At 38.8% G+C, this 15,269-nt stretch overlaps 1 protein-coding gene across 1 annotated transcript in view; it reads left to right on the top strand.

Annotated features, from left to right (window-relative positions):
* LOC136882155 (protein kinase C, brain isozyme) overlaps window positions 1-15,269 on the top strand; it is a 490,637-nt gene that overhangs the window by 459,665 nt on the left and 15,703 nt on the right. Inside the window, exons 12-14 of the mRNA XM_067154703.2 lie at window positions 4,185-4,373; window positions 7,595-7,735; window positions 13,827-13,994. Of these exons, the coding sequence (XP_067010804.1) occupies window positions 4,185-4,373; window positions 7,595-7,735; window positions 13,827-13,979 (483 nt within the window). The 3' untranslated portion in view covers window positions 13,980-13,994. The remainder of the gene's footprint in view (window positions 1-4,184; window positions 4,374-7,594; window positions 7,736-13,826; window positions 13,995-15,269) is intronic.

Below are 15,269 nucleotides of genomic sequence, written 5' to 3'. Positions count from 1 at the left end.
TTTCAAAGTTCACTCCAGGACTATTGTTGGTAAGAAGCTAGGCATTCATCATGCAGCTTACCTTAGCTAGGATCTTCCAGAGGGCATCTCTTTTAACTGAGTTAAAGTCTTTGTCAAAAATCCATGAATGCAATGCAGGCTACAATAAATAATGTTATTTGCTTTACGTCCCACTAACTACTTTTACGGTCTTCGGAGACGCCGAGGTGCCGGAATTTTGTCCCGCAGGAGTTCTTTTACGTGCCTGTAAATCTACCGACACGGGGCTGTCGTATTTGAGCACCTTCAAATACCACCGGACTGAGCCAGGATCGAACCTGCCAAGTTGGGGTTAGAAGGCCAGCACCTTAACCGTCTGAGCCACTCAGCCCGGCATGCAGGCTACAGAGGATGCTGTTCTTTGCACTTCTCTTGTACTTGTCTAACACAGAAAATCGTACCTTTGGTACTATGATTGGGCTGAAACCTACACTGTGTTTCAGAAATGCCTAATTATGATACGAAAAATCTGCATAATAAGCATAGTCAGAATTGTCAGTACTTTCTTCTACAGGATCCTCACTTTCATTTACAGTTCGAATTATTCATGATATACGTGGCATATACTATGTGGGTAAGTCAAATATAAATGAGCCTTTTTGATTTTGACATATGTTTGGTGCGCATGTGGTTTGAGGCCATTACAGCACGCAAGGAGGGGTCTCTGGGAGGGCCATCATAGCTCGGGATGTTTCGTGCATGCTGTATTCAGTCGTTCTCATGACGAGCGAGAGAGAGAGGTACACCCGCATGTTGCGCAACGCATCATCATAAAATGTCTTGTCCGAGAAAATGTTAAAGCTGCTGAAATTCACGTTGGTTACATGCACTGCTCGGAGACAAAACACTCTCATGGGCTCCCCAGATGAAGTACTAGTGTAACAAGTTCAAGGACAGGCATGAGAGAGTTGAAACATGCCACACCCATGCCGCCCCTGAAAACATGCCACACCCACGCCGCAGAACATTGTGGCCGTTCAAGATCTTATTGAAGGTGATATGCGAACAACTGTGCTTCATATCTGCCATAGGAGTCTTCGACAATCATCTGGAAGAACCTGGGATTCCGAAAGGTGTCAGCTCGTTGGGTCCTGAGGCTGCTGAATGAAGAGCAGAAGGCTGTACCGCTTGCCATTTCTTGCGCGCTTCTGGTAAGGCACAAGGTGGAAGGCGACACATTTTTGAGACTAATCATCACTTGTGATACGACATGGGTCCACCATTACACTCCCCCGTCAAAGAGAGCCAGTATGGAGTGGTGGAGGCATGGCATGAAGCCGCTGATGAAAGTCAAGATGCAGTTGTCTGCAGGCAAGGTCTTGGCCATGGTCTTCTGGGACTACAGAGGAGTACTGCCGGTTGATTTTCTCAACGAATATCAGACCATTATTGCGGCCTACTACCGCAATCTTCTTTGCAGGTTCACGTTGCCTACAGGTCAAAAAGACGTGATATCCGAATCAGATCTGTACTGCTCCTTCATGACAACGCCAGACTCCACACCGCAAGATTAACCCAACAAACCTGCGCACAAATGCACTGAACTGCCCTAGCCCAGACTTGTCACAGTGTTTAGGTCACTGAAAGGCGGTCTTGGTGGAGGACGCTTCACAACCAGCAAGAAGGTGAAACAGTCAGTGTGCAATTGGCTTCAGAAATGCCTGGCTATATTCTCTGAAGATGGGATGAAGAAATTGCCTATCTGGTGGCAAAAGTGTACAGATAGGATGGGCACTTATGTCGAAAAGTAAGAACAATGTAAAATGTCCGTACTTTTGATAAGTAAAATAGTTACAACAAAAGGCCCATTTATATTTGACTTACTCACATGGTTCAATAAATAATGTGCATCATTGTTTTTCTCATTGGACATTTGTTTATTTGCAAGACGGAATATACCACATTATTCTCCAATTCATTTAGCTACAAACGCCTTTCAATTGACATTGTCTCAAGTTTGAATCTATAAGCTCCCTCCATCATGATGTGAGAGCCTGTATACCACTGTGGTACTATTCAGCTGGTTTCCTACTCAGCCACGTCCAGACTTCGCCTGTGACCTCCCACAGAGTACATCTTTAAATAATAGTCAAATGGTGCAAGATCTGAACTGTAAGGATGGAAAAGGAAGAACAGTCCACCCAAGTTTTGTGACTGCTTCAGGAGTGTGCAAGCTTTGTGTTGTCACATTGAAGGAGGATGTTATAGACATCTTTACGAGGACAAACACACAGGAACTCTGAAAAGTGGTGACAAAAGGGGCTCTGGTTAAGACGCAGCAGGTCGTTATGCTACTTAGGTTCCAAAATGGGTAAAATATAAATATGTAAATAAATTCAATGTTAATTTTAATCTTATACCAGTTGTATATTATTATTAGAAGTCATTTCACATACTGTATATGAGTTGACTATGTTTGTAAGATATTATAAGTAGAATTTTGTAAACAATATAAATTTATTAAGGATGATGTGTGTGTTTAATAGAACAAATTATTAGCATAAATTGTATAATATTGTATTCTAAGAAAATTTTCTTCGTCTCTTGTTAATTTAAAATGTAGTGCTTGACAATAATGTATTTTAGTGTACCATTTGCCACCGAGGTAGACACCTCATTTGCAAATAAAGAGATTTTGATTTGATTTGAAATAGTCTCAAATTTTCAGATTCTCAATGTAAACTTTTGAGGTTATTGTGTGACTAGCGGGCAATTTGTCTGTCAGAATCCCAGACGGAGGCCATAACCTTGCCTGCTGATCATCCTGACTTGAACTTTTTCTTCATAGAAGAATTAGTGTAATGCTGCTCCATTGACTGCCATTTGGTCTCAGGTTCAGAATGATGAATCTGATAAGTCATGCTTCATCCTGGGATGATTTTGGTTAAGAAATCATCATTAGCCTCATGATGTTCAAGCAATTCTTCACAAATCATCCTCCTTTGTTCCTTATTGTCATCAGCTTAGACACCTATGGACTCACTAGGAACAAACCTGTGAATAGTCTAGGCGGTGGATCATTGTGTTGGCACTACGCATAGAGATGTCAAGTTGAGTAGCCATGTCTTTCATTATTATTCGCCTATCATTTCGAATAAGCCTGTCTGAGCACTGAAGTTGCTGGTGTCACAGCTCCGTGAAGCTGTCCCTAGTGCTGAAGATCTGACAGTCTTGCTTTACCTTGTGATGCTGTTAATCTGATTGTACTCCTATCCGTTACCTGATTCCCCTGGACATTTTTTTAAGCACCTGTGAATATTCACAACAGTCTCGTGCCTCACAAAAATAAATTCACTCGCAGGTCTTTCATAACACTTCACGTACAGTAACCATTTTACAAAAAAACTATTATATAACCACAGCAACAACAACAAAAAGATGTGCATTACTTATTGAACCACCCTCATAGATGAATAAATACCGAGCTCGATAGCTGCAGTCGCTTAAGTGCGGCCAGTATCCAGTATTCGGGAGATAGTAGGTTCGAAGCCCACTGTCGGTAGCCCTGAAAATGGTTTTCCGTGGTTTCCCATTTTCACACCAGGCAAATGCTGGGGCTGTGCCTTAATTAAGGCCACGGCCGCTTCCTTCCCACTCCTATCCCTTTCCTGTCCCATCGTCGCCATAAGACCTATCTGTGTCGGTGCGACGTAAAGCAACCAGCAAAAAAGATTAAATTACAATATTTTGCTTCAACTTCTAAGATAGCACAAGGAGACATTCTTGCTGCGTGATTCTGCTGCACCTCATATATTTCCTAATAATTCTCCATGTAACTGACAGATGACACAAATCAAGAGCATCAAAGAGGAGAGACCAGTGATTATATCCATGGTAACACAAACCTGAGTTCTGATCATACACATAAGCTTACAACACAGTAACGCAGTCCCCAACCTATTACTGAGCATGGAACATAAGCACAAGCATTGTTCGAAACAAGTTTGAGCATGAATTTCAATTTGTTTATAATAACTGATTTTGAAGTCAACTTGAAACAGTGTTTCAGCTTGGTTAAGTGTTTGTCCATTATGTCTTTGATATTATTGGCTATTAAACTTGCTTTCAGACAATTTAGTTTTTTTTTTAAATTCAGAGACAAGTTTATTCAACAAACTATTTTTCATTCCCCTGATATGTTCTAGATTATTTTATATCAACCATATGGGAAGTCTGTCGATTGGTGGGCGTATGGCGTGCTGCTATACGAGATGCTGGTTGGACAACCTCCATTTGATGGAGAAGATGAAGAGGAACTGTTTGCAGCTATCACCGATCACAACGTATCGTATCCTAAGAGCTTATCCAAAGAAGCTAAAGAAGCCTGCAAAGGAGTAAGTAGTCTAAAATGTTAGAAAGTAAAGTACCTGTGCATCACTATGGATTTTATTCAATTTCATATCGGTATCAGTATTTAAAAACAATTTCAGGTGCCTTCCACTAAACTACCATTTCTCTATTCACCCATTTTCTCATGGCTCTGCATTGATATGAACTTATCAACAAAAATCAAAATTCTTAAATATCTCTCTTATCATAGCCTGTACAGTAAAAATGTATAGGACATAAATGATCTGAAATTTAATTCAATACAACTTTTGTTATGTAGTATTTATTGATAAGACCACTAATAAATTTTTGTAAATTGAATTTTAGGCTTTCCTCTGAATTACCATTTCACTCAGTGTGAATCAAATTATTTATAGCCTAGATTGTAATGTCTCATTTGCCAACTTTACATACCAATTTTCATTAAATTCTCTTCAGCCATTTTCTTGTGATGCATGTACATACAGACAGAAATGATGGAAAAGAACATGACCGATACAGAAAAACCATTCTTTTTAAATTCTGAGGAATGTACAGACAAAACTCTTATGTTATATATAACTGCATTTTAAAAAATCCTATTACTTGTATTGATATAGGGTTTGTTACAGTCCCACTACTGATCAAGTAGCTCCATGCTTTGGGTCTCACAGCTATCAGCTTGCATTTGAGAGATAGCGAGTTCGAACCCCTGCTATAGACAGTCCTGAAGGTGGTCTTCTGTGGTTTCCTATTTTCACACCTGGCAAATGCTGGGGCTGTACCTTAATTAACCTTTCCACTCGTAGCCTTTCCTATCGCATCATCGCCATAAAATCTATCTATGTCAGTGCAATGTAAAGCAAACTGTAAAAAAAAAAAAAAAAAAAAAAATCAGTCCCACCAGCAGAATGAAAACCTTCATTTTTATATCTCATTCTAAAATTTGAAGAAAGAAACTTCCATATTTTTATTTTTGATAAATCAAATCATATATAGAAAGAGGAATATGAAAAGGAATGCACAATAGGGGAGGCCAATGTGAGAAGGACTAATCTGAAAATCAAAAGACTAGGACAATGTCCACATCTTTGTTCACATCCAACTTTACACTGAACGAGTTCATCAGTAATAATAATAATAATAATAATAATAATAATAATAACCATAATAATAATAATAATAATAATAATAATAATAATAATAATAATAATCATCATCATCATCATCAATTCCTTCCATGCAAATCGCATAGGGAGGAAGCTTCCGCCAATGAGTCCTGTTTGAACCAACGTTCTTGATATAGTCCCACCTGATGTTAACTATTCGTAGGTCGTCTTTGAACATTTGACGCCGTGGTCTGCCTGGCACTGACGGGTTCTCTCATCATTAATTCAGATACTTCACACAACCTCAAATTGCCTCCAAGCTTCAGGAAATGAACAGTTTGAGTTGGCAATACTTGATAGATTGTTGTTGCTTTTTTTTATATTATTTTTTTTAAAAAAAATTTTTACATAGGAAATTTATGATTAGAAGACAACTGGATACACCAAGAAAAGGAAGAGACAAATGGATAAAAGATATATAAACATGGTAAGAGAATAGGAACGCATGACATTGTGTTTACCTAGGGTTGCCATATCAGTAACATAAAAATTCAGGAAACTTTGATGCAACAACTCTGGGCATGTCTTTTCATACCTCTCATTTCAGAAAGAAATAATTAGCAAACATTTTTGAGGAAAGTTTATTATAATAGAACCAAAATTTTAAAAAACATTAAAATGAATTTATTTTGTGCAGTTACAAGTTATTTACACTACTCATTTGAGTACCACTTACTTTTACCTTCATGTTGTCCCCATTTTATACGTGGAAACTCATTCACCATCCTAATTACTTAATCTAATTGTTGAAATGAAATGGCGTATAGCTTCTAGTGCCGGGACTGTCCGACGACATGTTCGGCTCGCCAGGTGCAGGTCTTTTGAATTGATGCCCGTAGGCGACCTGCATGTTGTGATGAGGATGAAATGATGATGAAGACTACACCTACACCCAGATCCTGTGCTAGCGAAATTAACCAATGATGGTTAAAATTCCTGACCCTGCCGGGAATCGAACCGGGACCCCTGTGACCAAAGGCCAGCATGCTAACCATTTAGCCATGGAGCTGCCTAATTGTTGAAAATATATGGTGATTGTCCATCTGAAGTAACAAATATCCACATTTACTTATTGAACAAATTAACAAGCACAAAGAAGAGAAAAGGAAATAGGAAATGGCATATGGCTTTTAGTGCCGGGAGTGTCCGAGGACATGTTTGGCTCGCCAGATGCAGGTCTTTTGATTTGACGTCCGTAGGTAACCCGCGCGTCGTGATGAGGATAAAATGATGAAGACAACACATACACCCAGCCCCCGTGCCAGGGAAATTAACCAATGATGGTTAAAATTCCCGACCCTGCCGGGAATGGAACCCGGGACCCCTGTGACCAAAGGCCAGCACGCTAACCATTTAGCCATGGAACCGGACAACATCTAATGATACCCATCAATTCAGAATCAAGGATACAGAATGTAGGACTATGCTTGTCTTTAGAAGCAGATCACAAACTCTGTGCTGTCTGTGACAACGAAATCGTTCTCCACTGCTCGTTGCTGGTGAGAGTTAATAAAGAGCTGTGCTGGCCTTTTGAGCCAAATTTAACAGGTTTGATCCTAAGATGCCCAAATAAATTAGTCTCGTCTCAGTAGATCTACTGGCATGTAAAAGAAATCCTGAGGGACAAAATACTGTCACCTCGGTATCTCCAAAAATGGTAAAAGTAGACATAAAACCAATAAAATTTTGATGAATTTGAAAGCTACTAAACTGAAAAAGAAAACAACAAAAACCACGAGAGTAGTGCGCAGAGAGCAGCCTTACTTTTTATCCCCCCATAACAGTAAAAATTCAAGACATTTGCAGGAAATTGCAAGACATCTTTCTTGAAGCTAAAATACAGGACAGTCCCACATTTTCAGGATATATGGCAACCCTATGTTAATCTTCTTACCTACCTATCTTTGAAATGTATTTCTAATTATCTTTTTCCATACGTGTCTAATTGTACATGCACATTTCTCTCACAAACATTATTCCTCTTAGCAATAAGTCTCCGAGTTGGAGTAAGTGATCTCTCCAGAAGTTAGTATGTCTGTTGCCATGGTTTCTCAAGTATCATACAATATTTATTTTAGTTTCTCACTAAGAATCCCATGAAGAGGTTGGGATGCGGAGCTCACGGGGAAGAGGATGTCCGAGGGCATGCGTTCTTCAGACGGATCGACTGGGAGAAGATTGAGAACAGGGAGGTTCAACCTCCATTCAAGCCAAAAATTGTAAGTGGTATTTTAACAGGCTTACTAGACTAGACTTATCTTGGCATTGCTCTTATAGAATCTTGGTAGAGTAACAAGCATTGCATCAACTGAGCTAATAACAACTTAGAATTTCATTCATGCTTGTTCTACTTTGCAACTCCCTGAAATTGTTTATTTATTCTCTTCCTTTGGAAGGGAGACTATGCTTAGCATTGCAACCTGACTGTCGGAATTTCCATCCTGAAATGGGCAGAACAAGATAGTCACAGAAAGATATCCCTGGAGAAACTCCAAAGGGGAAAGCCAGGGGATACTGAGTGAAGTTTCACATTCACCTGAAAAATCTCATACCATCAGGAGAGATGTCCAACATTAAACTGCTAATCAAAACTGGAGACGAGTCAGTCTGACTGCAGAGGGGTCCAGAAATAAATGGATTAGATCAAATCGAGTTTACTCCGCTCATTTCCATTATTTTCACTGTGTTCGTACTGAACGTTTGTCCTTTTCAATGGGGAACAGTATAACCGGTTCTTCTTCTTCCAGCATTTAGTAAAAATAGATATTACATAATATTAGATATTTTCCTACAACACTTGCAGGCTGCCACAAGAACTAAGAGAACCATAACCAATAGATATTAATTCACAAAAATTGTGGGTTTAAAAAAAAAGAAACTGAAACTAGGGCAGCTTCAAGGTGGTTGTTAAGGTCAGTACTTGGTCTTAATATTTTCAAGAAGTCTACGAATAGCCAGGGAATGGTCCCTCGAACACTAATCATGAGGCGAGTGATGCTTATGGACTCAAGCTTGTATTTGTCTTTGTAGTACCTACGGTATTGTGGTTTCACGGATTAGTCTTTTTTTTTTTTTCCAAGGTCAACTTCCGCAGGTTGGTTTTCATTTGTCTTGAACCGGACCGTTGGGTTGATTATGTAGCCTACTGATGTGCGAGGGTCAATGGCGAGGATGTCTATTCGTCTGTTGCTCCAGTCAGTCGAGAGACCATGCATCTCCTCATAGGTTGCGTAGCCTTTTAGTTTCCTTCAACAGTCAGGGATCTGATGGCATGATGGTGAGAATTGTGCAGCAGTTCACCATGTTGACAGGATCACAGGACATATCGCTGTAACACATTGACAGAGGCTACTGTCTTGAGATCTGTCCAGCACAGAACGTACGGCTGACACATTAGCAGTCATCCTGATCACTTTGCTCCATTCAGTGCATGTCAAGCCCTTGTGGTCCCTAATCCATTTGTTAGATGGTGTATTTTGCTTAAAAAGGATTTCTCCCTTTCCTTTATGAGGCTTATTACTTCAGTTCTTGAATGCCTTGAGTCATAGCTCTTGTCTTGTTTTCCTTGTGTCAGCCCAATTATTACATGGGCATAGTGAGGTGTTCCAGATGGTGGTGAACTACTGATCCACTTGTAAAAATCAATCAACTGATCTGCATTTAGAGCAGTCCTCCAGTTGGCAGATTCCCTATCTGTTATTTTCCTAGCATTTTCTTAAATGGCAAAGATACCAGGAGCTGCACAGTTAACTAAATGTGTCAGTACTTCCTTTGATTTGAACACTCTCTCTTGCTAATTGTGAAAACAGAGGTATCAAATCAAGTCATTTTTCTTTAGGCATTTGATTTCTATCATACAGTTCGCTTCTTGCACTTGAGCCTTTTCAGTGTGTATCTCCTTGCATTGTGTTGTGTTAATTTCAAGATATGTCTCACTGAACAGCTGGAGAGCACAGTTTGCCATTAGTTCTGCCCTTCATACAAAGGTGGCTAATGTACAGAGAAATGATAAGTGAATATTTGTGTCTTCAAGCAATCCAGCCACTTGTATATCACCACATTCATCACTTCTGTTGGATTGGAACTCCTGTCTGCACCAAATTTGTTTTTAGGAATACTTAAAAACCATTTCCTGGTATTCAGTTCAGACATTCTGTAGAATTAAACAGGCTAATGCTAAAATGTCCACATTCTGTATCCTTAGTAATTAAACAGTTGCCATAATTATAATTCAACCCACATGACACTTTCTGTGGAAATATTCATCACCACAATTAAGACATTTGAGTATTTGATACGAAAATGTACTGCATTGCTTCAAGATCTAGTGATGGTTGTTAGCCATTGTCGTCCCTATGTTAGGCGAAGGCCTTTCCCAGTTGTTTCCACTGAACTCTGTCTCGGGCTGTAATTGACCATAATGATCCCGTGTGGATCTTTCAGCTCATCACACCTCTTCTTCTCTGCCTTCCCCTCATCTGAGTTTCTCCAGAGGTATCCATTCCATGATTATATTTCCACCTGTCGTGTGAACTTTTTGTGACATATCGTGCCCATTTCCATTTCATGGCCTTAGCTTGAATCAAAGCATCCTTCACACCAATTCTGCTACGCAAGTCTGTATTTGTGATTCAATCTCACCGCTCATTCAGCATACTTTTTTACATCGCTTTCTGTGCCACTCTTATTTGTTCTTGTTTTGGCGATAGTGTCCAGGTTGATGCAATTGTAATAGGCTAATATAACTGGAAATAATATTCTTTAACCCATGGATAAATAATGCAAATATTATTATTATTATTATTATTATTATTATTATTATTATTTACGTAGTTATGTCTGGACTTTGTTGGTATAAATCACAATCATATTATTTGTGAGGTTATGTCATGGAACATCTGCTGTATATATAGTAATATGAGTTTATTTAATGTAAGAACACGTAATTAATAGTATATAATTTATTATTACCTGTATATACGATGTATAATCCAATATACCATTGTGCAACACACTGTAATAAGTCCAGAACAACGCTACATTCAACCAGATTTAGGTAGAAGATCTTTACATTGTAACTAGGCTATTGGAAACTCTCCAATTTATGAGAAAATATGTTGTGTCATATTCTTCTAGAAGCCTGACCAGGCAACAAATAAAAAGAGGTAGTCTTGATGGTAGAGGGAGTTTTTCTAAAATGAGACTTGTGTGGAAGTTGTGGTAACTGAGTGTTTGAAGTCAAGTATGTGAACTGGTTTTGTTGGATTGGTAGTTGACTTGCAGTCTCTCCTTATCCTTCATAGTAGTGTTTTGTTTTATGATAGCAGTTCATTAGTGCATATGTGTGTGTGTGTGTGTGTGTGTGTGTGTGTGTGTGTGTGTGCGTGCGTGCGTGCGTGCGTGCGTGCGTGCGTGCGTGTGTGTGTGTGTGTGTAAATAGAATTTGTGTAATAATTTGTGAATAAAATAGGGTACACAACTGACAGGCATTTTGTGTGCATTTTTGTGAGAACATCAAAGTGTGTGAACCATATGTGAGGTCCAGTATTTTTTTCAGCTTTCATACTTCAGTTTCTAAATGCTGACAGTCATGAAATGATAGGATCTGTCCAAGGTAATGTATATTCAAGCGTTAAAGCATTTAATGTTAACTTGTGGTTCTGCTGGGTCATTTGTCATAAGCTTTGTTTTCATCTCTCAGCACTCCCAACATTTTCTGCAGTTCCTCTGAACTTTCTGCAAAGTGTAAAATGTCATCTGCAAATCTTAGATGTCTTAATTTCTTCCCTAAAATGATATTTTTCTTTGATTCTTTTGCCATCACAGTCAAGTTTCCTTATTATATGTTCTAAAGATGATGATTTGTCTTTCAATTCTGAATTTTTCTCCCAATTTGTATACTTTAATTTGAGCTGAACTATTCTTGTACATGCTTTATATCAGATTGGTGTAATTTGTATATATGGTACCTTGTTGATTTAAGGCTTCAGCATTTTGTGGTACAGAGAGTCTAAGGCATTCATATAATCAATAAAACGTACATAGATTGTCATGTTGTACAGATTGTATTTTTTTATTACCATATTTGATTCATGGTACGTATTTGATAAGTTACCAAGAATCCCTTCCTGAATTCTGTATGTTCACTGTTGGTTTTCTTAACCCTTGAACGCCCAAATTTTTTATTTTTTGAAATGTTCAATTTTTCTTAATAAACATTCTTAGGATAGGGCATTATTCAAGGAAAATCCATTATTTTGAAGTAAACATGTTTAGTTTCGGAAATATAAGGTGTTGCATATATGCAATGCTAGGCGCTTAAGTAGTAGTCTGCAAGGTACCAATACATATGTTGTTTTCGAGAAAATAATGAAAATAAGAGGACAATGAGCATGGAGAAGAAGATATAAGTTTTTGTTGAGTTGATTATTTACTAAGAGACAAAATAAAATAGTTTATATACAATAAGACATTATTTACAGTACCTATTATATATATACAGTAATCAAAATAAATATATTTATTGGAAAATTATATTGAAAACTGACAGGGTATTCAGAGTTCTTCAGTTTACTGGTGTTATCATTTGCTGTGGGTTTCTCTGAAGACTCTGCGATCTGTATGTCCCTTTGTGTAGAACAGAATGAAGCAACTTATGCAGAGCCCAACGTCACACTTTACACACGCTGTACGGACTATGCTAGAACATTTCTCATATGCACACCATCTTCTTTTATTGTCTGGGATATACATCACAAGGTGGTCTCACCCACTGTACCGTACAACTTCATGTACGCTACCTTCACCTGCGAATAAATGGCGCTATTCTACTATGATTTCCTCCTATATATACGAGATAAAATTTCCTACCACCACTTATAATAATAATAGTTTAATAATATGCATCACAAAAGTGGTATATGAATTTCAATTGCATGCACAGGAACGAAGGGTTGTTACATCAATAACAAACCATTCAATAGCAAATTGGTACATAAGGAAGTGATTTGACAACGGATCCGCCTAGCGTTGCGAATATGCAACGCCGGGAATATGTGGATCTCACTCGCCCACGAGTTATTTATTTTAAAAGGAATCGTGCTACATTCAAACTCTGATGAATTTACTTCCTGGATTTCCTAAAAGAGGTTAATTATTTCTAAATCATAAAATTATATGGCGAATCTTACCTCTTACGGTATGCCATTGTGATAGCTGGAACACACGGGGAGCTTCAAACATACACCTCGTCAACAATTAAGCAGTGACTATTGATTAACCGACTTGTAACAAAGCACAACACTTCCTTTTACCGAATACGCGAGCAATGTTCATTCTTTTAATGGAAAACAACTTCACACATTGAAAGAAAAGAGCACCAGCACGCTGTTGCACATATGCAACGCTAGGCGTTCATGGGTTAATGAAATATTAAACAATTGGAGATTTGGTTCTGAATGTTCTAATAAACGGTTTGTGGTTTTGCAAGATCAGTCTGCTGTATATTTTTCTTCTTTTTTTAAAAAAGGGTTATGTGTCACAGGAGGCATTGAGATGGTGTAATTTGCTTCTCAAGGATTTTATTATAAAGGACCTGTAAGTGGGGAAGTATTTCTGTGTGGCCCACTTTTTTCAGCTCCTTCATTGCATATTGTATCTCTTGAATTGTGAATGGTGGAAAATCAGCTGAGTGCATTTCATCATCCTCTATACTAGTACCCTCATTAACAGCAACCAGGTTGTTGTGTAGATCTTGATAACATTGTGTGGTAGTTTTCATTTATCACTTCTCGCAGTATGAGAAACACAGTTAACCTCTTGCAGATATACTATACATTTTCTACCTGGAGCTCTGTTGCACATAGAGCATTTCGTTGAGGTATTTTGTTCAAGTGCTTACCTGATTTCATTAGCATTTCTTTGCCATACAAAATTTCTTATACTCCTTTGTCAGCTTGTCCATCTACGGATATTCAATCCTTTTCTTTGTACATTCAGATCTGTTTGCTTTCATTGTATCTCTCTTTTCATCATGGCTGTGATGTTCTGAGGTAAATGTTTGGTTCTACTGGGTCTGCCAAACTTTGTTGCTGTTTCCACTGTAACCATGTCAATCTTATCACAATTTTTGCAGAGAGATCTAGTACCATTTGTTAAAAATGTAGCTTTTTCTCTGATCTTCTCACAGTTTATTTTAAATTGCACTCTTATGTGTAATGAGTATTTTGCTGACAGAGATTTATTAGGCATAATAAATTTCATCAGGAAAGTACTGGTGTAGTTAACAAGCTGACTTTTTATCTGTTTCAGAAACACCGTAAAGATGTGAGCAATTTTGACAAACAGTTCACATCAGAAAAGACAGACCTCACTCCAACCGATAAGCTCTTCATGATGAACTTGGATCAGACGGAGTTCATGGGCTTTTCATTCCTCAATCCAGAGTTTGTGCAGCATGTGTAAAGCCGAAGAGATGTGGTAAGTTATACTGGTCTACAATCATCTGCTCCTATTACAGAGAATGCTCTCCAGGTAACCACTCCTTTAACCAGACCCCTGTTTCCACATTTTCCTCTAGTGCTGGTGATTATTGCTTTAAGAGGAAGTACAACTGGGCAACCATCCTCTATATAACACTAATCAGAGAGAAAAAATGGAAGGCGTCCGACACTTCGAAAAATGAAGGTATCAGCCAAAGGAAGACAAGGGCCATGAAGGGCATGAAGATGAAAGACTCCCTAGGCCTCCATACGTAATACTGTTGGGGTCGGAAAAGAACAAGAGTTGACCAAGGAAGGTCGGATGGAATAGATGAAAGTGAGGAGCCTGGCACAAGTAAGTGGAAGCAATGCCAGGACTCAGCTAAGGGCCCCGTGGTCGCCAACCCACACTCCCAAGTTGAGAGCCCCCGAGGCCCCTTTTAGTCGCCTCTTACGATAGGCAGGGGATACCGTGGGTGTTATTCCACTGCCCCCACCCACAGGGGGACATTTTCCCATAGAACAGAATTTTTATTCTGTTAGGCTTATGTACTTGTCTTTATAAGATGACCACCCCTTTTCTCACTCGATGACCACTAATTTTAAACTAAAAATATCTTATATAACCCCTTGAAGACATACCTTTGGCTTGCAACCCCAAATTGAAAACCACTTGTACAGCATCAATTCTGTTTTTTCAGAAATACGCAGTGGTGACAATGGTCTTTCATGTGCTGCCCTGTAATTCCATGCATACTGTACATTCACCTACTCATCTGCCCTACACAGACTCAAGGCTGCTAGAAATCATCTCTGTTATCAGAGCTTGCCCTGCAGGTGTTTTGTGTTAAATCCTTAGGAGTAGGTCATTGACCATTGACTATGAGTAACCTGCTCTTGTAAGGGTGTGGGAGCAGGTGAGAAGCTACTGTACTTCGTTAGAAATGAGACCAAAGTAGTTATGTGAAAGAGAAACATGCATGTTCTCTCTCCAACAAGGGAAGGGTGCACACTGGGAAATCACAGATCTTATGTAAATTTTGCACACGCGTTAAATAAGCCACAAATAACATAACGGCCAAAACAATTTTTTCAGAAATTAATGTATGTAACCTGCAGGAAGCATTAAAGTTTGCATGTTTGAATTGGCGTGCTCGGCTACACAGTACTGCAGCGCATGCTGGGTTCACACATCGAGGGACTGTGCCTCTGATCTTCTTTCTTATTCTGTTAGTAATTGCGTAGAACTTCGCGAAGATGATGTAGCGGCATT

This window comes from Anabrus simplex, chromosome 10 (genome assembly GCF_040414725.1).
Source record: "Anabrus simplex isolate iqAnaSimp1 chromosome 10, ASM4041472v1, whole genome shotgun sequence".
Taxonomy (NCBI): Eukaryota; Metazoa; Arthropoda; class Insecta; order Orthoptera; family Tettigoniidae; genus Anabrus; species Anabrus simplex.
The sequence above is the reverse complement of the archived record's forward strand: the minus strand, read 5'-3'. Positions and strand labels throughout refer to the sequence as shown.